General features: G+C 40.3%; 1 protein-coding gene, 1 long non-coding RNA gene and 1 pseudogene across 2 annotated transcripts; 1 reads left to right on the top strand and 2 right to left on the bottom strand.

Moving 5' to 3' along the window:
• Positions 1–1575: 1575 nt before the first annotated feature.
• On the bottom strand, positions 1576–16565 carry Clec2h (C-type lectin domain family 2, member h). The gene is made up of 5 exons (NM_053165.5): positions 16418–16565; positions 8044–8169; positions 4790–4974; positions 4112–4218; positions 1576–3169 (listed from the first exon to the last, which is right to left on the bottom strand). The coding sequence occupies exons 1-5, from the start codon at positions 16506–16508 to the stop codon at positions 3022–3024; spliced, it is 657 nt and encodes a 218-aa protein (NP_444395.2). The 5' UTR covers positions 16509–16565; the 3' UTR covers positions 1576–3021.
• Positions 16566–19827: 3262 nt separating this feature from the next.
• Positions 19828–21551, bottom strand: Gm34617. Its single transcript, XR_003956524.1, has 2 exons — positions 20755–21551; positions 19828–19915 (listed from the first exon to the last, which is right to left on the bottom strand). It is a non-coding gene; the product is annotated as a predicted gene, 34617 (long non-coding RNA).
• Positions 21552–21922: 371 nt separating this feature from the next.
• Positions 21923–23845, top strand: Clec2j (annotated as a pseudogene).

The raw sequence follows: 23845 nt of genomic DNA, 5'->3' as shown, positions 1-23845 counted from the left end.
CCAGCTCTCTCCTGGAGATATTTGGGTGGGTACAGAGCACTGTGGCACAGGATCAGCTCTGGGTACAGACAGAAAATTGGAGGGGCAGTATGTTTCGTTTTGTTTTGTTTTGTGCTCAAAAGTTCACACTGGAATAAACTTGGGCCTACCCTGGGGTCCTGAAGAGGCAGTTTAGTTCGCGGGTGGCTAATAAAGGCTTTATATTGGATTAAACCTGTGTCTGGGTATTCTTCTCTGGTGAGTAGCTCACAGTACTTGAGCAAGTAGATAGCAAGAAATAATCAAAATGAGGGCTGAAATCAGTAAAATAGACACAAACAGCTTTCAATAAGCAAACACCATTCTAAGAATCAATGTAATAAACGGTTGGTTCTTTGATGAAATCAAGAGGATTCATAAATCCTTAGCCAACTTAACTAAAAGACAGTGAGGGAAAATGCAAATTAAAAAATTAGAGAAAAATGTGTATATAACAACAGGCAACAAAGAAATCCAGGACATATTTTAAAAATCTATAGTATACCTAATTGAAAAAATTAAAAGACATGGATAAATTTGTTGACATATACCACTTACCAAAGTTAAACCAATATTAGGCAGGCATTTGAGCAGACATATAATCCCTAGTGAAATAGAAGTGGTAATTAAATGTCTACCAACCAAAAAACGGCCCAGGATAGATTGATTTAGAACAGAATTCCACAAACGTTTAAAGACTTGATGTCAAAACTCCTCAAATTATTCCACGAAATATAAACAGTAGAACCATTGTATAATTTTTTTTTTTACAAACAAGGCCACAATTAGTCTGATACACCTAACACACAACAAAGAAAGAGTATTACCAACAAATTTCCATTATGAACATAGATACAAAAATTCTCAATCTGAATTGTAAGAACAATAAAAAAAGATCATCAACCATGATCAAGTAGATATCATATCAGAGATATAGGGATGGTTCAAAGGACATAACCATGTGATCATCTCATTAGATGAAAAAAAATCACATTTAGAAAAAAAATTCAACATCAATTTATGATGAAAGTCAACATAAGAAATGAAGGTTACAGCTAACATCCTGCCAACATCAACCTAAATAGAGAGAAACTCAAAGCATTTCCACTAAAATCAGGAACAAGATAAGGTTTTCCACCCTCTCCATACCTTTTCAATATAGTACTTGAAGGCTTAGCTAGAGCTATAAGACAACAGAAGGAGATCACGAGGATACAAATAGGAAAGAAAAAGGTCAAAGTACCTTATTTCACAGAAGACATGATAGTATATATAGGTGAGTCTCTAAATTCCTTTGGGAAGGTCCTACAGATGATAAACACTTAGAAGATGGAGAGATCTCCCATGCTCATGGATCAGTAAGATTAATATAGTAAAAATGACCATCCTACATAAAGCAATCTACAGATTCCATGTAATCCCTATTAAAAGTCCAGCACAATTCTTCACAGATATTGAAAGGACAATCTTTAGCTATATATTGACACACACACACACAAACACATGATAGTTAAACAGTCTTGAGCAATAAAAGAATTTGCTGGAGGTATCACTCTCTGTGATCTCAGATTTTATTACAAAGGTATAGTGATGCAAACAGCACAGTGTTAAAACAAAACCAAAAAGCAAACCTGCTGAGCATCAGAATCATATTAATGACAGAAATGTAAGTCTACATGCTTATGGACATCTCACATTTTTTTAAGGATTTATTTTTATGTGCATTGATTTTAATTTTTTGGGACAGTAGATAACCTTGGTTCAGTGTCCCTCCTCCTGTGGTCATCTAAGATCCATCCATTTATTTATTTATTTATTTATTTATTTATTTATTTATTTATTTAATGTATGTGAGTACACTGTTGCTGTCTTCAGACATACCAGAAGAGGACATAGGATCCTCATTTTATGTGGTTGGTAGGAATTGAACTCAGGACCTCTGGAAGAGCAGTCAGTGCTCTTAACCACTGAGTCGTCTCTCCAGTTCTGTGCACTGATGTTTTACCTGTATGTGTGTCTGTGTTACAGTGTCAATCTCCTGGAGCTAGAGTTACAAATAGATGTGAGCTGCCACATGGGTGCTGGGAACTGAACTGTGTTCCTCTGGAAGAGCAGCCAATGCTCTTAACAGCAGAGTCTCCAGCCCCTGGACACTTGATGTTTGATAAAGAATCTATAAATACACACCAGATAAAAAGCCAGCATCTTCAACAAATGAAACTGGTGAAACTGATCTTCAAACTGTCTTTATTAGAAAAATGCAAATATATCATACTTATCACTCTGTACCAAACTTAGTTCGACATGGACCAAAGACTTCAGTATAAAACCAGATACACTAAACTTGATAAGAACTGCAAAACATTTCTCAAAATAATGTGCTTAGCACAGGAAGTAAGATCAATATCAATAAATAGTGCTTGGCCATCCCCAGGACCAAAGGGAGGAGACAGCAGGGGGCGAGGCGAGAGTCTCATCTTTTTTGAGAATTCCATACGTGTGTATGCCATTTGAATTTTACTCTTTACTAGATTCTTTTCAGATCAGGAAAAATTGTCCAAGCTGCCCCCTGGGCTCCCACTTTGTCCTTAGCTCTTTCACAGTGTCCAACGGTGTCTGGGATGCTCGAGACGGAGAACCTGTTATCTCTGGCATCCATGAGGCTCAGAGACCTCGGAATGCCACTTGTCCACACACCCCAACTCCCGCGGGCTGGGGTTCTCTGGCTTCCCACAGCCAGACACCCACCCGGGGCCACGTTGAAAGTTTGCAGCAGTACTCCTGAGTATGGCCGCCCAGAGCACCAGTACTCTGGCGGGACTCAGGTTGTCTCCTACTCAGGTTGTCCGGTGCCCAACACTCCTCTAAACTAATTTTCATCTTGGCTGTCAATGTGATTATTGCTGGATTTTGATAATGGTTTTGGTTTTTGATAATGGTTTTGGTTGATCAGGAGCAGAGCACCAACTGTAGATAACAGGTCATAGAGCATCTGATTGATTCTCACACATGCCTTGGTACACTTCCTACTCTGGATTTACAACTACTGACAAACTTGCTACAAATCCACTTCCTATGTGTGTAGCTCCTGCCACTGCTGATCCCATTATCACTCAGGAAGCCACATTCTCCTCCTCCTCTCGTGAGAACCCTAAATCAAAATAAATAAATAAATAAATAAATAAATAAACAATCAATAGTTACTGCACACGTCAACAGTGCATTTAAACACCAGTGCTAGTTGCACTGAGAATGTTTTACATCTTCAGGGCTCAATTTGAACCACACCTTCATTATTCTTCAGTGTTGAACTATGTAATGTGTACAAGGAAATTGACTGGTGTTTGCTGCCATTTTCAAACAAACTGCTGCCACATCTGACCTCACTGATGGAGATTTTCAGTTCTACTTTGAAGTATTTTATATAAGTTATACAAGTGAGGAAAAACCCAATTCTTAGTAAATGTCTGAAAGGCCTTTTATGATGGCTGTGAATGGGTCTGTGTTTTATCACTCCAGTGAAATGACTCCACTCAAAATGGCTAGCCATGCTCACACACAAGAGCTATCTCATGAGTTTTGATGAGAAGACTTTAGAGAGGTTCCCAATATCCCCTGAGTCTTTGCTTCAGTGAACAGGTACAGTGCAAACAGAGAACCAACAAGTCTTACCCATGCAGTTCTGCACTGGCTTGCTGGGCTTTGGAGCCCCCAACACCCACCTATAGTTCTGACACCAGCAAAGAAAAGTTTTCCATTGGTGATGGAGCAGACAATAACTCCCCTAGATATCATCACCATGTGAAAGGTTTTGAGAGAAATTGAATTAAGTAAATGCCTTGAAAATCATGGCCAATAAATGGGAGCATATCCGAAGGACTTAGGTTTGTGATGTGGTGGTGTTGCTGGTGATGGCTCTGAGTGTAAGCAGACAATCTGGCTCTGAGCCACACCTGCACTTTGAAGATTTATGTTTTCTTTCTTCTCAGTAAAGTTGGCTTCACATGATATAGTCATTCATCTCTTACAGATACAACTCACACATTTCACAGCAAATAAACACAGTATAAGGGAAAGTTTTCTGAAAACGTACAAGTTGCTATATTCAGTGTTGTCTGTCCATATCCAAGGGTGCTGTGTTGATGCTCTGTGCAGGCCAATCCAGTGGTCAGAAGTCCCCTTGTATCTCTTCAGAAAATTCTGTCACAACACAGATAAAGGAAATATATGTGTCTCTCAGTTTCACATGACCTTTGAGTTTCCACCATAAAGCTTCCTCTCAGGATGGCAACATCGAGTAACTCAGGGTCTTCAATTTTGGAGCTATAATGACCCTCAGTTCTCAGTGTAAGCATTTTACATCCATAACCTAAGATATAATAATGATCACCTGTCCAACTCTGGCTTGGAAGTCCATGATTTATGATGTCCTTGCCATTTTTAATAGATGCCTCGTTCAGTATGCAACATGTGAATGCTTGGAGAAAAGCTTACATGACCACATGGTATCTCTTCAGAAAACCTCTTCAGGAGATTGTATGCCTGGCCTGGAAGATATTACTGTGAGCACTACACAAGAGCAGATCTCTACAATAGCTTAGGGCTCAAGCCAGAAGCAATAACATCAGGAAATGTCAAAAACTACGGATCTCCGCATAAACCCCACCTGCCTGGGTGAGATCCTTCCTCATGATTTAGCCTCATGCTCCCTATATCAAGGCAGTACATATTCAACAGACACACAACAAATCTATTATTGATCATTTCTCACCAGCTCCTCCAGGCTGTGAAACAGTGCTAGATGGGAATTTGATGCTACGCAGGAGGACTGACTGAAGGTCCAGTTTCCCATGTCTTCAGAAAAATAAAAGCATTTACTTCCAAATCCAATCCAGCCACTTGGGCATGCGGTGTAGCAAGGTTCACGGTCTTCCATGGCTGGGATTTTATTTCTCACTAAAATCAAGACAGTGATGTAAAATGTAATAAAGAGACATTTCCATGTCTGGGCCCTTTGCCTAGCCATCCAAATCTCACTTGTGAAGTTGGGGCTTGCACTGTAGTTTTCCTGACTAATCACTAAGAGACCCCTCACAGCATGAAGGTCCCCAATCCAGAGCCTTCCAGGAGGCTCTAAAGAAATGTTTGGTTTTTTTTTTTTTTCTTTTTTTCCTTTGTATTTTGTGTTTTGAGACAGAATCTAGCTGTGTCCCACTGCCTGGCCTTTATCTCACTGTGTAGACTGAACTTATCTGGAGCTGCAGTAATCCACTTGGATGTGCTTTCTGAGTGCTAGGACCAAAGTGACCATAACCTGCGAGGAACTCATTTCTAGGCCATCAACTCCTTAGGACTGTCCTGGATTCCTAGAATCACATACCTTCCTTTCCCATAATCTTCCTTCACATCCTCTTTTTCTCTAACAAAAGAAAGGAAACTCCTCACTTGCCTGGATTTTACTATTAGGAAATTCCAGCGTGCAAAACATGGCAGGGTCAACTGGTTTTTGAATCCAAAATTTTGATCATAAACTTTCTATAATTCTATCACACACACATACACACACACACACACACACACACACACACACACACACACACACACACACACTGGCTCTTGTTATATCTACTCAGGTTGGCTATCCTTAAGAAATCTGACAGCACATGCCTTTAATCCCAGCACTCGGGAGGCAGAGGCAGGTGGTATTTCTGAGTTTGAGGCCAGCCTGGTTTACAGAGTAAGTTCCAGGACAGCCAGGACTATACAGAGAAACCCTGTCTTGAAAAAAAAAAAAAAATCTGACAACCATGCTGGGGAGTGGTGGTATATATATGCCTTTAACCCTAGCAATTGGGAGGCATAGGTAGGCAAAACTCAGCTTGCTTAGGAGCACGTGCAGACTCGGGAACACTTATTTACTGCTGGTAGGAGTACAAGCTGATATAGCCCATTTGGAGGGTCCTCAGAAAACTTAAAAATAGACCTGCCATGTGACCCAACTATGCCATCCCGGGAATATATGAAGAGAACTCAACATCCTACCACAGAGATACTTGCACATCCTTGTTTATTGCCTCAGTGTCTATAATAGCATGTAAATGGACCTAAATAACAGACAATGTAAATATCTTACAGGTCCAGACCAGAATTTTTTAGCTGTAAATGAAATTTGTTCCAAAGTGGTGGGACTTAGAAAGTATAATATTAAGGAAGGGCACCCAAGTTCAAAGAAAACAAGCCCATTGTACTCCCTCACATGCAGCCCCAGCCTATTGTGTACAATGTGAGCAGATGTGTGTGTGGGCATGGAATACCATGTACATAGGAGAAGAAGGAAGAGTAACATAAAGTGATGAGGAAGGGCAGAATGTAAGTAACAGGCTGTCAGTTGTGAAAAGTTTAAAAGCAGAATTGTGCTTGTAGTTTCAACTCTACCACAATTTTTTTGTGTGTGTGGCAGAGAAGTGTATAAAAATGTGACTGACAATGAAAGGCTAAACCATCAGCAAAGCTTCATGGCTTCAGAATGGCTATTCTGTGTAAAAGTTAGCTAGGTACGAGGGTTTGGGACTTGGCAAGTTTTTGAGTGGCTATGTTGATGGAACTGTGTAATGTGTTCACCTGTGAGTCTATTAAAGTAATGTGTGTGTGTGTGTGTGTGTGTGTGCGTGCAATTGTGCAAGCATGTGTGTGTAGGCTGTTGCTGCTGTTGGTGAATATTTCTGTGTGTGTGTATAAGAAGGTCTGAATGCAGCAAAATTTCAGAGCATGTCTTAGAAACAATACGCACATTTTTCTTTCCTACCATCTCCTTTTCCTTGCTTTAATATATCAGAATGAAGCCAGGCAGTGGTGTCACATGACTTTAATCCCAGCACTTGGGGCCAGAGACAGGTAGATTTCTGAGTTCGAGGCCAGCTTGGTCTACAGAGTGAATTCCAGGACAGCCAGGGCTACACAGAGACACCCTGTCTTGAAAAAACAAAAGCAAAAAACACAAAAAACATATCAGAATGAATATGCTGCTCTTCAAAGTTCTAGTGAGTTTCAAGAAACAAGTGACTTTTGAAGCAAAAATGTTAAGTTCAGGAAATGATCCCCTAAATATTTTTAGTGTGGGGGACCGTGTCATAGTTGCTCCCAGTTCTCATACCCAGTACCGTGAAGGTTCAGTGAAAGGGACAAATGCTGCGAGCAGTGAGCGTGATGTCATTTCTCTTATCTGAGTATTTTTAGGGTTACATAGCAGTTCAGGTTACACTGACTAATATTTACTGGAAAATGTTTACTCCTTTAAACTTATGTATTTGTCATTAGTGCAGTTAAAGTTGATTGCATTATTTGGTGTTGGTGGTTCACACCTTTAATTCTAGCACTTGAGAACCAGAGGCAGGCTGATCTCCAAGTTCAAAGCCAGCCTGGTATAAATACTGAGTATCAGGGCAACCAGGGGTACACAGAGAAGCCCTGTCTCCAGAAACTATGATATAAACCAATATCATGGAATATTTACTCCAGCTATGGCAGCAAAGTTATATAAGATTTTATCACATTATTCAAAACAGTCCACAACTAATCCCTTAGGAATCATATATTATAGAACTTTCTACCCATGGGTCATGGGTTCTCTACCCTTCCCAACCATATGACTCCTTACTGTCCTCACTTCCCTTTAGCTGCAGATTTGGGTTCCTACTCCTTGAGGTTCCTACTTTGAGATTTCCTCTCCTTGTTCTCTGCCTTGAATAGTTCCCCAAGGGGACCTATGTCCCCTGCATGTCTGTCTAGAGCTTGCAGGATGTCATCTTCCCAGGGATGTTGAGTCAAGACTCCTGTGTACACCATGGGCTATGTGTTCCTTCACTGCATCTTACTGCTCGAACCTAAGTTCACAGACAATAGGAATTTCTAGTGTGATTTCTCTAGAGCCCTTCCCACAATGCCTGGGTCACAGTGATCAGTAAGTATAACTGACAGTGTGAATATGGACAGAGTGCTGCAGAATTTGGAGAATAAGTCACTTACCTGACAAAGCAACTGAAAGAGCAATTACAGCTACAGTGAGGACCATGATCACTCCATAGCAGCAGTAAAGTTTAACAGGAGACACAGTGGAGATGATTCTGAAACATTTTCCTTGGATTTTTTTACCTGAAAATATAAATCTGAGAATGTCAATTTTGAAAACCTTTTATAGAAAAATATAAAATTTACCCCAGAATCATGTACATTTGGCTTGTACTCCCCTAGTGCAAACCCCTTCACAGAAGTTTTCAGTCCATAAATGATGTCCTTGGATCACAAAACACTAGAGGAAAGGGAAACAGACTTTTTGTCATGTAATCTTCCAGTTATTGACTAAAGGCCAATGAAAGAGCAAGAAACAGAAAAAGTGAAGATCAGAATGAAGAAGAAACATCAACAGGGTTATCTATAGATATACTATATCTATAGATATACTATCTATACTATATCTATATAGTATATCTATAGTATAGTGTTGAGGCCAGCCAGCAGCTCACATGTCTGGGTTCAAGCCTGGAAGGCATCTTGGAATCTGGAAGAAAAGAGGGAATCTAGGCAGCAAGAGAAAGGATAGAGCTAAGAGAAGATTCTGATCAAAGCTCAACTTTAATGTTGGCAAACATGCTTTATAAAAAAGAGGGGAGGCCCATTCCCAGCCAGGCAAAATTCCTTCGAAGTAGACAGATCAGCCTTTTAAGTGCTAACTCTGGAAAATCTCTGAGAACCAAATCTCAGAGAACCGGTTTGGCCTCAGGCAGGTTCGGCCTCAGGCAGGTAGTGGCACATCAAAGGAGAGTGCTGAGAAGCAGCACAGCAGGTGGCTCTGCCTAAGATGGTCTGAGGCCAGCCTAGCTAGGCTGGAAGGAGGTAACATTTCTCTTCCTTTAAATAATATAAAACAAAACTGGACCGAGGCATAAAATTTATTTATGCTCTAAAGTCCTGCCTGGGAATTAGGATCTCAGATCCTCCGAACCATCCAATTCCGTCATAGGAGGTTACATGCAGCTAGGATGTGTAATAAATTACACAAACATGGCTCTGTGGTGTTTTATCAATAACCACTGCCTTTTGGCATGTACCCCTGTCTTAGATTGGTATGATTCCGTAATCTGGTTGCCCATCATTGACTGTCAGGCCTTCATCTCACACCATATTCCCAAATCAGACCAAAGCCACAATATGTACTTAGAATTCTTCTTGAGGAAAATTAATAACTGCCATCCTGCCTTGTTGGAGGCGAGGTTTTACATCTGCTGTAGACAGGCTGAAGGGCATTGCTGGCCTGCTTGAGAAACAAAGGTGGGACAGTGAAAAGCAACAGTATAAAGCTTCTTTTGGGGAAGCCCAGGTAATTATTCAGTTGCAAATTAGCAACAATCAAGCTTAGGCTCTGGCCTCCAGGTGTGGGGGAGCTGGTTTTTGAGAATTGCAGGAAAGCCAGAGAATCTCTGGAAGTGGAGGTTGAGCTCTAAATTAACTTTGCTAGGTAATTAATTTTAGCTATCTACAATAGGAATCTCTAATATTGGACTTAATATTAGACCAGTCCAAGATTGAGTTAGAATGACTGGTCACATTGAAGAAAAGAGAAAAATCATTATGACTCTATTAAATGACTAATCAAACCATATGCCAATAAGTAGATCCTTTTAAGATACTGTAAAGCATTTATTAAACTCTTTGACATCCAAATTTTAAAATTCTAAAATAAAAGTATGATTTAAATAGTGTGCATGGGAATGCACTAAATAATATGCACGGGGATATAATTTCCCCCTTCTTTGTCTTTTAAGAAGTTAAAGTTTTAAAGTTCCACAATATCTTGTCCTTTAGAATTAATAACTTGTTGACAAAACATCTCAACTACTTGACTGTTATAGTCAGTATTCATGTAACATGGCCAGTGACTAACTGCACTTTCAATTGTTTCTCTTAAGGAGCGGTTGTAACTAGAAAGCTTGAAAAGTTATTAATAGTCACATGTGCATAATTTATTTATTTATTAACTAGAAATAAGAGTATTTATTTGCAGCAATTTATTAAGTATAAGTCTTCAAGAATTAACACTATTATGTGGAGACAAGCAGTAACTGAGGACGCTAATAGCAGAAATTGACATGCACAATTTCCAAGAATATTAAAATATTATCTTAAATCATAACTGTTTTGAATATATAAAGAACGAGATTATATATCCAATCTATCTTATATGTAGGACCTATAGATTGCCTGAGATATAAATCTAGCATGGCATTGCTTTAGGATGTCTAGGCAATCTAGAACAATTTATTAAATGTCTAAAAACTGCCTTCTTAAAAGGACAGCATTTTTTCTATGAATTGTATATGCATAAGCAATTGCAAATTTGAGAATTAATAGCTTCTGAAGGACGAACAATCTTAAGCAATTGTGAGCTCTGAGATATAACATTGACTATTAATATACAAATTAAGGTTTAATTGTTCAGCATTCTGAAACACCATCTACAGCACACAACTTAATTATCTGTGCTGAAACAAGGGGAAACTCAAAGAATAAGCATGTGACCTAATTCACATCTAGTTATTTCCCAATAGAGGGGTTGTTTTTAAACACAGTAACTGGGATGTATGCATGCATGAATTTATAGAAGATACAAAAGCATGCATAAAAACAATTTTAACTTATCTTTGGGATATTGATTGTCAATCTTATTTAAAATGATGGTATGTAATAGATCAATTATTAATATTCTGTAATAACAAAATTAAATGCTGTTTTGAACACGGAACAGACACTTAGTCAGGTTTTTAAGACACAATTTTTGTTATAGGTTTTCTAAAACACACAAATATATTTTACAATTCTTTATTAGCACCAGAGTGGTTCTAATAGGATGTTGAAACTGTGTTTTGAGGTGAAAACCACCTCGGCCTTGCCCACCCTTGGCCTTCTCAGGCAGAAGAGGCTGAAGGCAGCCCAATTTGTTGTAGACCAGAAAACCCAAGCGAGGACAGCAGAGAACCCTGAGTCTTAGCGGGGGAAAAATACGGCTACCCCGGTTGGGACATGTGGAGGCTCATGGGGCAAAGGTGAAAGCAGCCCTCTTCTGAGTTCGCTGAGGAACCACTATAGCTCTGGGAAACTGTGTGTCCCAAGGCCCCACCCTACAGCAGCCAGCAGCTAGCTGGCTCCACGTGGGACAACAATCTCGGCTGGGAGGATGAGAAAAATAACTTTACAATAATGTTTTCTCTTGCCAAAGAATTGTTGTGGGCACAGCTAATATTTAATTGCCATTGATTATAATTGATAACAACTATAAAAGCTTTCTTTATTTTCTGCAAATTAATTTGTGTTCTTTGTCAATTAATTTGTGTCTCACTTAGTAGCACCTGACAAAGGCTTAAGTTCTCTTGTGGTGAGTTTAAGGTGAGGTCTTAGCCAATTAACATCTCTTGGAAGCCTTTGAAAATAAAATTTTGAAGCAAATCAATTTTTTTTCTTAGATTTTCTGGGCCACAATTTTCTAGTATAACTAAAAAACCTAGGTATTAAAAGATATTCCCTCTGAATCTTAAGGAATCTTCCCTGAAGGCAGGGAGAGGTAAGGTTGGAGATCACGGGAAGTTCCTCAGTCACTGTTTGTGAAACAAAGGAGATTTCGAGCCAGCTTCCCCGAGGCTGCTCTGAACTTGCAATAACTCGAACATAAGAAAAATTTTTCCAACTCAAGCATTATGGCTCTCACGTAATGAAGACCGAATTTTTGAACTACTAAGTTCCTTAGTAATATTGGATTGTAACTATAACCTTGGGAAAGCAAAACTCAATTTCAAAACAATTTATCACTTTAAGATTCAACATTAAAACTTCTCTACTACATTGCGAAATTTGGCTGCCAATTTATATCTATGAATGTATGACAATGTAAACTTTAATGCTTCATTAAAGAGACATTGCTTTAAATCTTATCTTAATCTTACTTTCTAGGATAAGAATCACATTAAATATTATCTCAGCTAAAAGTCTCTTAGGAGGCCCAGTTTTTTGGCCTGCTTATGAAAAGACTCTTGAGTTGTCAATTTAAGGCTAACCTTCTGTTACCAATGTAACAATTATTTAATCTTAACCAATAACTTATGAGCTGATTGTGAAAACATGCAGAGCACATTACCAATAAAAAAAAAAACAAACAAATGAAGCAGTTACACTTAGACCAATCAGAGAATATTAATTTTTCTAACTACAATCATAAGATAAAAAGCACTTTATCATTGGCTAAACGCAATAATCACGAATGCAGAGAATTTTCTTAGAACAAACCATCTATCAGCTTTTTCTGCCCCAAAATTATGAGGCTGCAGACTCTCCTTTTTTCCTTTAAAGAACAGTTTCTCCAGCAGGGGCCCTCCTGCTATGTGCCTGATTTCTGGCTAAAGCCTGTGGCCACTCTCAGCTTTGTTATACCAACAGAGAAAGATTTAGTCATCTTTATTTTCTAACATGAAAACACAGAACATTCAGTCATTCAGACAACGAAAAAAAAACCACACATGAATTGACATGTAAACGGACTGGTGCACCAGACATTAGACAATACCTTAGACAAAAACACAAAGAGGGCAGAGAACTTCTGCTGTAAGGCCCAGAGAGATCAAAGCAGGGCACCCCTAAAATTTCTCTCTGCTTCTGGGACATTTTCTTCCCGCCTGATGCAGTTTCTTTTTTTTTCTCTCTCTCTCTTTTTTTAATTAGGTATTTTCCTCGTTTACATTTCCAATGCTATCCCAAAAGTCCCCCATACCCACCCCAACCCCAACCCCCTACCCACCCACTCCAACTTTTTGGCCCTGGCGTTCCCCTGTAAGGGGCATATAAAGTTTGCAAGTCCAAAGGGCCTCTCTTTCCAGTGATGGCTGACTAGGCCATCTTTTGATACATATGCAGCTAGAGTCAAGAGCTCCGGGGTACTGGTTAGTTCATGTTGTTGTTCCACCTATAGGGTTGCAGTTCCCTTTAGCTCCTTGCGTACTTTCTCTAGCTCCTCCATTGGGGGCCCTGTGGTCCATTCAATAGCTGACTGTGAGCATCCACTTCTGTGTTTGCTAGGTCCCGGCATAGTCTCACAAGAGACATCTATATCTGAGTCCTTTCAGCAAAATCTTGCTAGTGTATGCAATGGTGTCAGCGTTTGGAAGCTGATTATGGGATGGATCCCTGGATATGGCAATCACTAGATGGTCCATCCTTTCATCACAGCTCCAAATTTTGTCTCTGTAACTCCTTCCATGGGTGTTTTGTTCCCATTTCTAAGAAGGGGCAAAGTGTCCATACTTTGGTCTTTGTTCTTCTTGAGTTTCATGCGTTTAGCAAATTATATCTTATATCTTGTGTAGCCTAAGTTTCTGGGCTAATATCCACTTATCAGTGAGTACATATTGTGCGAGTTCCTTTGTGATTGGGTTACCTCACTCAGGATGATGCCCTCCAGGTCCATCCATTTGCTTAGGAATTTCATAAATTCATTCTTTTTAATAGCTGAGTAGTACTCCATTGTGTAAATGTACCACATTTTCTGTATCCATTCCTCTGTTGAGGGGCATCTGGGTTCTTTCCAGCTTCTGGCTAATATAAATAAGGCTGCTATGAACATAGTGGAGCATGTGTCCTTCTTAACGGTTGGGGCATCTTCTGGATATATGCCCAGGAGAGGTATTGCTGTATCCTCCGGTAGTACTATGTCCAATTTTCTGAGGAACCGCCAGACTGATTTCCAGAGTGGTTGTACAAGCTTGCAATCCCACTGATGCAGTTTCTAACTGCGGCTAATCCACTTAATTATTAAATCCTTTTTATTAAACCCTTTCTTTTCTTACGCCTAAAAAAGCAGCTTCTGGAAGCTGCGGCTAACTGCCTGTTACGTTCCTAGATCCTGATTATCTCACTGCTGAATCTAAGTGAAAATCTAGCAAGCGGGTTTAGCACTGCTCCAGCTTAGCCCATACCAACCTTCTCTGGTATGAATTTTCTTTAATTATTTTCTTCTTCCATGGAGCTGTAAACCAGCAGTGTTCCTTCCCGTGTCCTCTGTCTTTTCCCAGGCCCCGTGTGGGACGCCAATTGTATAGTATCTATAGATATAGTATATCTATAGTATAGTATCTAGAGATATAGTATATCTAGAGATATAGTATCTATAGATATTTGTATATCTATAGATATATGAATTGACCTACTTAGGGCTGAAGAAACCATAATAATAATAATAAAGAGGAAAAAAATCAATGTGCCAGGAGTGGTGGCTCAGGAATGTGGCTACTAGTACAAAAAAGTAAGGACTTCAAGGCTGATCTTGGCTAAATATTGAGTAAGAGGCTGAGAGAACTATCAGACCCTGTTCTATCTCTCTATGAATGTAGCTAACTAGATAATTCACTCACTCACTCTAAAGAACCACCTAATGATATGTAATTCAATATATTACCAGAATAAGAAAATTAAAACAACCATTTCATTAAAATCGGCAAAAGCATGTTCAAAATTCTAGGTAAATCCAAAATAACAATTCTGAGCACATTAAGAATTGAGGGAACTTCCCTAACTTGAGAAAATGTTTGTACTGGATAGGTTTATGTCAACTTGACATAAGCTAAAGTCATTTGGAAGTAGGGGACCCGAATTAATAGAACACCTCCATAAGTCTGGGTTGTAGGAAAGACAGTGCTACATTTTCTTAATTAGTGATTGGTGTGGAAGAACCCAGTGCATTGTGGGTGATGTCATTCCTGGGATGGTTGTCCTGTCTTCTATAAGAAGAATTAGGAGCAAATTGCTAGGAGCAAGTTAGTAAGCAGTACCCCTCAACAGCCTCTGTGTCAGCTGCTGACTCCAGGTTCCTGCCCTGTGTGAATTCCTGGCCTGATTTTCTTCAGAGATGAACAGTGCTATGTAAGCCCAATCAACACTCTAATTCCCAAATTACTTTGGCCATGGTGTTTCCTCCAAGCATAGAATCCCTAATTAAGACCATGATACACAAAAACAAAAATCAGTCAGCACAAATGCTTTTCTGCAGTGACCCAGAACAAGGCAAGGATGTCTGCTCACACCATTCTAGTTTGACTCTGGGGGTCCTGTCCAGGACAGAAGGGCAAGAATAAGAAATCACAGTCAATCATCATGAAAAGAGATAAAAGTTTTAATAGTAAGACTACATGGATATATCTACTTATATATTTCTAAAGAATCTATTACAGGGGCTCTAAAAGTCATAAATGAGTTTATAATGTTGCAGGAAATATATAAGAATGCACAAAATAGTTTTAATTTTATATACTAACTCCTCCTCTTCTTGTTTCTCCTTCTTTTATTTAAACCTCAAGTGTTTATTATGAAAAATTTGAAGCATATACAAAAAACAGTATGATAAATTCTCAACTCAGGATAAGTTCTCTCACAGAACTATGGGGTGTGTATGTATATCTATTCAGAAAATAAAATGTTCCAATTATGGAACAATTTTTGTTCAGTTGAAAAGCATCTACAGTTTTTTGATCTTGCTTTCTTGGTGAGTATGAACACTGTTTTCCAGGAAAACCAATATTTTTTTTCAGTAAAACAAACAAGCAAACAAAAATTAAAGTAATGAAAGAGGGTAGAAAGAAATAAAAAAATAAAAGAATGAAACAGTTTCCATGTAGAAAAGGGTTTTCTTTCTGAATACTGAAACAGAAATTCCAAAGGATTGTTCATTTTCTGTAATTTAGCACAAACCATACATGCCAGAAGATTTGCTGGTGGGGGGGGGGGGGTGGATTCAGCTTCACCCTGTACCTCACCTTTCCTCTTCCTTTTGAAGCACCTATGCAAAGCCCCAGTACCACAGGGAACTTCACAGCTGTGTTCATTGAAAACTGTGCTGTTAGAGCTTCCTTCACTCTGGGTTATAAGGAGCATGCTCTACAGCAACATCCTCTAATTCACCAGAGTGTCCTAGCAAGCTATATACACACACACACACACACACACACACACACACACACACACACACACACACCAAAAACACGCTAAAGAAACAAATGAAAACGAATATACAACAAAACCCTAACCTCAAAAGCAACCAAACAACCAAAAATCAAAACCAAAGCAAACAAATCCTATGGCTTAGGCTCTTGTGGTTAATCCATTATTCATTTCTCTTGCTCAGAAATACTTGAGTATTAAATACTCTGATAGAGTAACTTATATAACAGATGCCTCCAAACATCACCACTTCTACAGAGATTCACCATGGCAGGCTAACAGGCAGGACACTCAGCTCCTCTGAGGGTCTCTGTTGAAACTTCCCTCTATCCCTTTAGCTTAATTTAAAGTGCATTAAAATGCATACCCATTTCTCCCTCCTGCAGGCAGTCTGCAGCAGTGAGGTCTGCCCTCTGCAGCATGCCCATGGAACTCGTTTCAACCTTTGCAGCATTCATCTGTGAGCTGAGAGGAAGAACTATGACTCAACTGAATTCAGGAGGTGATTTGAAAGGAAACTGTCAAGGAGAAGGAGCCTTATATACTGTATGTGCTTCCTAACAAGGACTTTACAAGCCCAGCCCAGACTGGTGATTCATTAATCACTTCTCAGTACTGAGCACATCATGTGTCAGCACATAGTTTTCTGTTTGTTGGAGAAACAGAATCACAAGGTAGGGGATATTGACATGAAATTAAGTGGACTTTAAACACAATAAATGAAACTGATAAATGCCTGAGAATTAGAAAATATCCCTTACTTATCACCGGTTCTTTGAGAAAAATAATGCTTTGATGAAAGATGCTGTTATTAATTGGAGGAACTATTTATTTTGAAATGGGGTCTCACTTGTACTTCTGGCTAGCTCCAGTCTCACTTTGTAGATCAGGACGGACTCAAATTCTTGGAAAACAGCTTGCCTCTGCTCATAAGTGTTAGCCTTAAAAATGCAAGTCACCACACTCAGCCCATATATTTTAATTTTGGAACATTTTTACACACAGAATCTCTAGATTTGGCCATTCTTCTGATCATGAATAATTATGATGTAGATTAGAAAATGAGGGCACTGCTGAAATGCAGATGAAGGCGAATACACAATTACAGAGCCATGACCTGTCCAGGAACCTGTCCCAGGAGCAGCAGCTCCATCCTAGTGGGTACAACACAAAATGTGCAGACACAGGAACATTTGAGAGAGATATTTACAGTAAGTAAATTCGAAACATACAGCAGCTATGTCAGCAATGCAATAGATTTTTATCAAAGAACTAAGTACAACAGATAAGAGAGGAAGGAGCATTCACTACATGTTCTTAAAGTAAAATATATCCATGTAGTAAAGAAATTTATTGTATAATAGTTCCCTAGTATAATGAGCAACAGTAATTGAGAGCAAAGTCCAGTATATCCACCATATGTATCATGTAGGACTTTAGCCATTTGACTCTGTACCCAGTTCCACAACACCGAAAGCTCAACTCCCAGATGTTCTAACACACACAAGATCAGAGGTGAGGAGGCCACAACATCTGCTCCAAAAGCCAGAGTAACTGGGTCCAACAAGATCCAGGGACACAGGGACTCCTGCCCAGCCAGTGGCACAGATTCCTTCCAGTCTGAACCTGCATCTGGAGCAGACCTAGGTTGTTGGCTCTGCACCTATTGTTCAAATACCCAGAGGGGGTCCCATTCCCAGGTACACTGAAATGCCCAGGATCACAGGATCACAGGGGAAGCTCAATTCCCAGATCAGACACACTCAGGAGCACTGGAGCTCTGACATACTCAAGATCACAGCCAGGGCCACAATATCTTTCCCAACACCCAGCATAACTGGGATACAAAGAATTCTCAACGGAGGAATCTTGAATGGCTGAGAAGCACCTAAAAAAAATGTTTGACATCCTTAGTCATCAGGAAAATGCAAATCAAAATAACCCTGAGGTTCTACCTTACACCAGTCAGAATGGCTAAGATAAAAAACTCAGGTGATAGCAGATGCCAGCGAGGATGTGGAGAAAGGGGAACATTGCTCTATTGCTGGTGGGATTGCAAGCTGGTGCAACCATTTTAGAAATCAACCTGCCAGCTACTCAGAAAATTGGAAATAGTTCTTCCTGAATAACTAGCTACACAACTCCTGGTCATATATCCAAGAGATGTTCCATTGTTCCACAAAGACACTTGCTCAACTATGTTCATAATAGCCTTTTTTATAATAATCAAAAGCTGGAAACACTGCAGATCTCCCTTAAGGGAAGAAGTTGTGTTACATTTACACAATGAAATATTACTCAGCTGTTAAAAACAAGGGCTGCCGGGCAGTGGTGGCACACTTTGGCGGCAGAGGCAGGCAGATTTCTGAGTTTGAGGATAGCCTGGTCTACAGAGTGAGTTCCAGGACAGCCAGGACTACACAGAGAAACCCTGTCTCAAAACAAAAAGCAAAAAACAAAAAAAACAAAAAAACAAAAACAAACAAACAAACAAACAAAAAAAAAACCAAAGACTTCATGAAATTTGCAGGCAAATGCATAGACCTAGAAAATAACATCCTGAGTGAGGTAACCCAGATCCAAAAGAACATATATGGTCTGAACTCACTGATCAGTGGTTATTAGCCCCAAAGCTCAGAATACACAGGATACAACTCACAGACCATATGAAGCTTAAGAAGTAGGAGACCAAAGTGTGGATGATTTAATCTCACTTAGAACAGGAAACAAAATAATCATGTGAGTGAGAGAAAGAAAGGAACCTGGGTGGGAGAGGGAAAAAGAGGGGGAAAGGGAGTTCTGAATAAGGTATGGGAAGAGACAGGAGAGAAGTCCAGAAGACTAGGAGAGGAGAAACATGTAGCACAGGGCGTGGGGGTGGGGGTGGGGAATGGAGGGCAGAAGTGTAACCAATAGAAAGTGCCAGATCCAGGGATGCAAGAGGCTCCTGGGACCCAATGGGGCTGGCATTAGCTGAAATGCCCAACATTGGGGAGGTAGAACCTGAAGAGACCACCTCCAGTAGATAGATATGCCCCCCACCCAGTAAAGGGCGGGGCCAGCCACCCATCTCAAAAATTTTAACCCAGAATTGTTCCTGTCTAAAGGAAATATGGTACGTTGTGAGTGGTATTCATCCTACTGTGCCTTTGAACACCAGATCTGATATCACTTTAAAGAAATTATTATCTGTTCTGTCTCTACTCCCCACAGCCCCTAGTAAGAGATATTTTTAGTTACTTGTGTGTTCACAATAGCCAGCACATGGAACACACTAATAGGCTTCTCTGCTGACTTAATAAGCCAATTCGAGCTGAATTAAAAGTAGAAAAGCATATTTGTTTCAGAACAGTTCCAGGGCAAGGTCACCAGTCTCAGGGCACAACGGGGAAGTCCTGCCCAGGCTATGGCAGGGAAGGTGTTCTTATAGATTGTTGGTGAAGGAAAATGACCTGTCTGCCACAAGCTGGGCTTGAGTCCCAGAGTGGTCACCTAGGCTGGAGAGAAGGTTGCTAGAGCTACCATGAATGTGGAACTGGGCTTTTGGTGCCAGGGCTGGGGTGGTGGGAGGTGTGGGGTATGGGCCAAGTGGAAGGCTCCAACCAAATATACATCAACATCTATCAGTGGATGAGTGTGGAAAACCTGTGATACATACTCCCATATATACTGGAATACTATGTACTAGTAAGATAGGATGTCTTTTGTGACAGCATGGCTGGACCTTAGTGACATGCTGAGACAAATTAGTTAGGCACTGAAAGTCCAACATTACTCACCAGTTATAGAGGAAATGTTAAAAGCAGACAGGAGTTTCCACTCTTTTCTTGGATTTGGAAAGATTTTCTTAAAGCACAGTGCAGAACTAGAAATCACAATGAAACCATGCCTTTAGAATATGAAGGGGTTTAGAAATCTCCCAAGACTTACTTTCTATAGGGAGTGTGAGGAGGGCTGAGGAGGGCTCACAGCAACACATGGCTGAGAGGTGCTGGGGCTGGAAATGAGCACAGGAGAATTTATCATGCTATCTTTTTATATCCTGTAGAACTAGAAAGAATGAAGCCTGGGAGTTCTGTGTGGATCCAAACTCCAAAAGCTCAGTGCTTAAAGCCTTCTTTCTAATCCTAAGGATCCTTTTCCTGCTTGTTAATGTAATAGAAGCTTCCTGGTATTTTAGGTGTGCGAAAATGAGCAAAATGCAAGGGTTAAAGTCAGTGAAAACTCTGTAAAAACTATAATTAGCACTCAATAAAATTAATTCATTTGGTATACATTTCCATGAATTTTGAAAACATATAGTCAGGTGTTCTTCATCAAGATATATATGGGCTGGAGACTTGGCTCAACCACTGAGAGCATTTATTGCTCTTGCAGAGACCTGAGGTTTCATTCCCAGCACCCAAATGTTGGCTCACACACCCACCCCTAACTCCATTTTCAGGGATCCAACACACTTTTCTAAGCTCTTCTAACACTAGGTATTCATGGAGTATACAAACATACATGCATACATACATACATATGTACGTACACACACACACACACACAGAGGCAGACAAAGCTCTCTTACATGTAAACTACATAAGACTAAAACAATAGTTTTCAAAGTATATGCAGACTCCCTACCCTACCTGTTCCCCCATTGTCTGCTGCAGACGCTCTCGCTCTCACCACTCCTCGGCCATAGCCGTGAGTACTCACCTTTCCAGATGCCATAAAATGGGTCCATGAAGCAGAGATGTCCCACAAGAGTTCTTTCAGCTTGTCACAGCAATGGCCTCTGCTCATCACTCACAGTGCAGTGCCAATCAGTAGTGTGTCAGAAACATGCACTGCTGGTGAGATGCTGAGAGACCATGTCTACAACACCTGAATTCAGAAATTTGCATGAATCTCACCAGCAAATATTATACAAAAAGGTTATGAAAAGCTCTCAGGAGCCTTCTAGAGAAGTGAGAGGAGGAAAGAGTAGTGGTAGTTGGGGGTCTCTTCTCAAGGGACCACTCCCTGTAGCTCTCTGACCTCAATTGCATAAGCTTACTTGCAGGCTTAGTTTAGGGACTTTTGGGGTAAGAAGCCCTTGAGACATTTAGCCTGTGAAAGTGGCATGAGATAGGGCAAGCACAAGCTCGTGTTCTGGGCTGTTTCTTGTGTTGAGAGAAGGTTTACCTTGTCATCAGCTTAGGGATGTTTCAATGGTCACAAATGTGTCGTTTTCACAGAGATCCTTAAAGCTGCTGTAAATATTCACATAGATTTTTTTGCAACTTAAATGCAGGCTGTCCTTCCAGTGTGGGAATATGTGGGTAGGATAGGAGCATATCACATTTTACACTTACAAACAGCTTTGTAGTCGCTGTACAATTTAGCCTTAAAAAGGTGTTAGTTCTACGTCAACATCGTCATCCGCATCAATGTATAACCATCCTGTTATGCAGACAGTGATTTTGCTCTTAAATCTAAGATGATTTTTGCTCAACAAGTTCACAAACATTCTTCCTTACTTTTCTAAACATCTAATGACTTTACAGTATTAAATTTTGTGCTTGAGTCTGTACATCTACAGATGGACTGTAGTAGTTTTGAGTTGTTGTTTTTTTTTTTAATTTTAGCAGACCGACAGCAGGTTGTTTCAGTAGTACATAGTGTAGCAATGCCACCCTTTTCCTGTCTAAAAACCATTCATCACTGTTAAGTGTCTGTTGACTGCGTGGACATCCTTTGTAGACCAGGGCCTTCTCTAAAAGGGTTGGCAGAAGCCTTTCAGGAACTGATAGACAATTGTAAAGTGGGTTTTGTGGTAAATTTATTTTATTTTCCTTAAGAAATTCTTGAAATTGGCATTCTTATATTCATATCTTACAGGTAAAATTCTCCAAGGAAAAAGTCTCAGAACCATCTTCCCTGAGTCTCCTGCTAAGCTTTACTGCTGTTGTGGAGTGATCATGGTCCTCACTGTAGCTGTAGTTGCTCTTTCTGTTGCTTTGTCAGGTAAGTGACATACCCTCCAAATTCTGTGACACTCTGTCCATATTCACATTGCCAGTTATACTTTCTAAGCACTGTGAGCCAGGCACTGTGGCAAGGGCTCTAGAGAAAACACACTGGAAGGTCCTGTTCTCTGACAATTTAGGTTCCAGCAGGAAGATGCAGTGAAGGAACACAGAGGCTTTGATGGGCACATCCCCGGGAAGATGACATCCAGCAAGCTCTAGACAGAGATGCAGGGGACATAGGTCCCCTTGGGGGAACTATTGAAGGCAGAGAATAGCAAGAGGAAATCTCCAAGTAGGAACTTCAAAAGTGAGGCCAGGAAGGTACAGTGCCTCCAACCATGACCCATGAGTTTAGATACCAGGCTCAACTCTATTTTGAAAGTATTAAATGGAAAGTCCACGAAGTAATAAATTTATAGGATTTTGGTACCACTACTGTTCAGAATAGTGCAATACAATCTTGCACTGTCCCCTTAAGTATTTGAAGTCATCCTTTAGTGCAACGTGTCTGCACCGTATATACTACCTACCCACAAGTTCTCACAGTAATCTCAGTTATCAGGCTGGGTGTCAGTAGGTGTCCCTACAGAGTGCTTGCCGCTGTAGCAATCCCCACTGTAGTCAATGGTCATCCAAAGCTCAGAAAGTGATGCTGTTATAGAAGTGCACTTCCTGGGAGCCCTACTGACAGTGAGCACCTGAGAGAGAATGGGACACAGGCCCACGGTGGGAGGCCATTAATTAAAGGCCCATCACACTCAGGAGAGGATTCCTACAGATTAGTTAGGAAAGCTACCATCAGATTCACACCTCACAGCTGAGCTCAGGAGGGTGTGCCAAAACGAGAGAAGACCTGCTTGTCATGATCCATTGTATTCTCTACATTTTAGCAACAAAGACAGAACAGATCCTAGTCAACAAGACCTATGCTGCTTGCCCGCAAAACTGGATTGGATCTGGAAATAAATGTTTTTATTTTTCTGAATACACAAGTAACTGGACATTCGCCCAGAACTTCTGCATGGCACAAGAGGCCCAACTAGCTCGATTTGACAACCAGGATGAGCTGGTAATCAATGGGCAGGGATTGGTTCGTCTGTCTGTTATGTTGAATATTACATTGCCTTGCAATAGAGAGTTACAGATGAGGCCTAAGAAGAATCCCAACCCAAGAACATGGAGACATAGGGAATGTGAGTGTGTGCCATTTGCTGATGCTTGACTTCTGACTGGAGCCCTGAGATAGTCAAGAAACATTCTCTCATGAAGTGCTCATAGTCAGGTGGAAGGTCAAATATGCATTTTACTGGGATAGTTGGTGGTCATGAGTGCATTCCTTTAAGATGGCACATGTAAGATGGCAATGTGAGGTTAACCCAGAACTAACCAGGCCACAGAGGAATGTGTTGTTACACTTGCTACTTTGATTCAAATGAGGTACTTTAGACTTACAGATGTCAAGAGGAGAACTAGGGGGTAATACAGCTCCAAAATCTATGAGCCTCAGTTACACCCTCCTGTTATCTCTAGAGGAAGGTGTGGAGTGGAGAGACTCCAGGATCACCTGAAGGAAAGAGACACATGTACTCTTGGCTTTTTGTGTTTTATTACAGAATTTCCTAATGAGATACAAGGGGACTTTTGATTTCTGGATTGGCCTGCACAGAGAGTCGTCAGAGCGTGCTTGGAAGTGGACAGACAACACTGAGTATAACAACACAGATGTTTTTACAATGTTTGTCCTCCTACTGTGTTCATGCGTTGTGATGTGTGTGAGTTGTGGCTATGAGGGTTGA

Source organism: Mus musculus, chromosome 6 (genome assembly GCF_000001635.26).
Source record: "Mus musculus strain C57BL/6J chromosome 6, GRCm38.p6 C57BL/6J".
Taxonomy (NCBI): Eukaryota; Metazoa; Chordata; class Mammalia; order Rodentia; family Muridae; genus Mus; species Mus musculus.
This window is presented reverse-complemented; position numbering and strand designations above follow the sequence as displayed.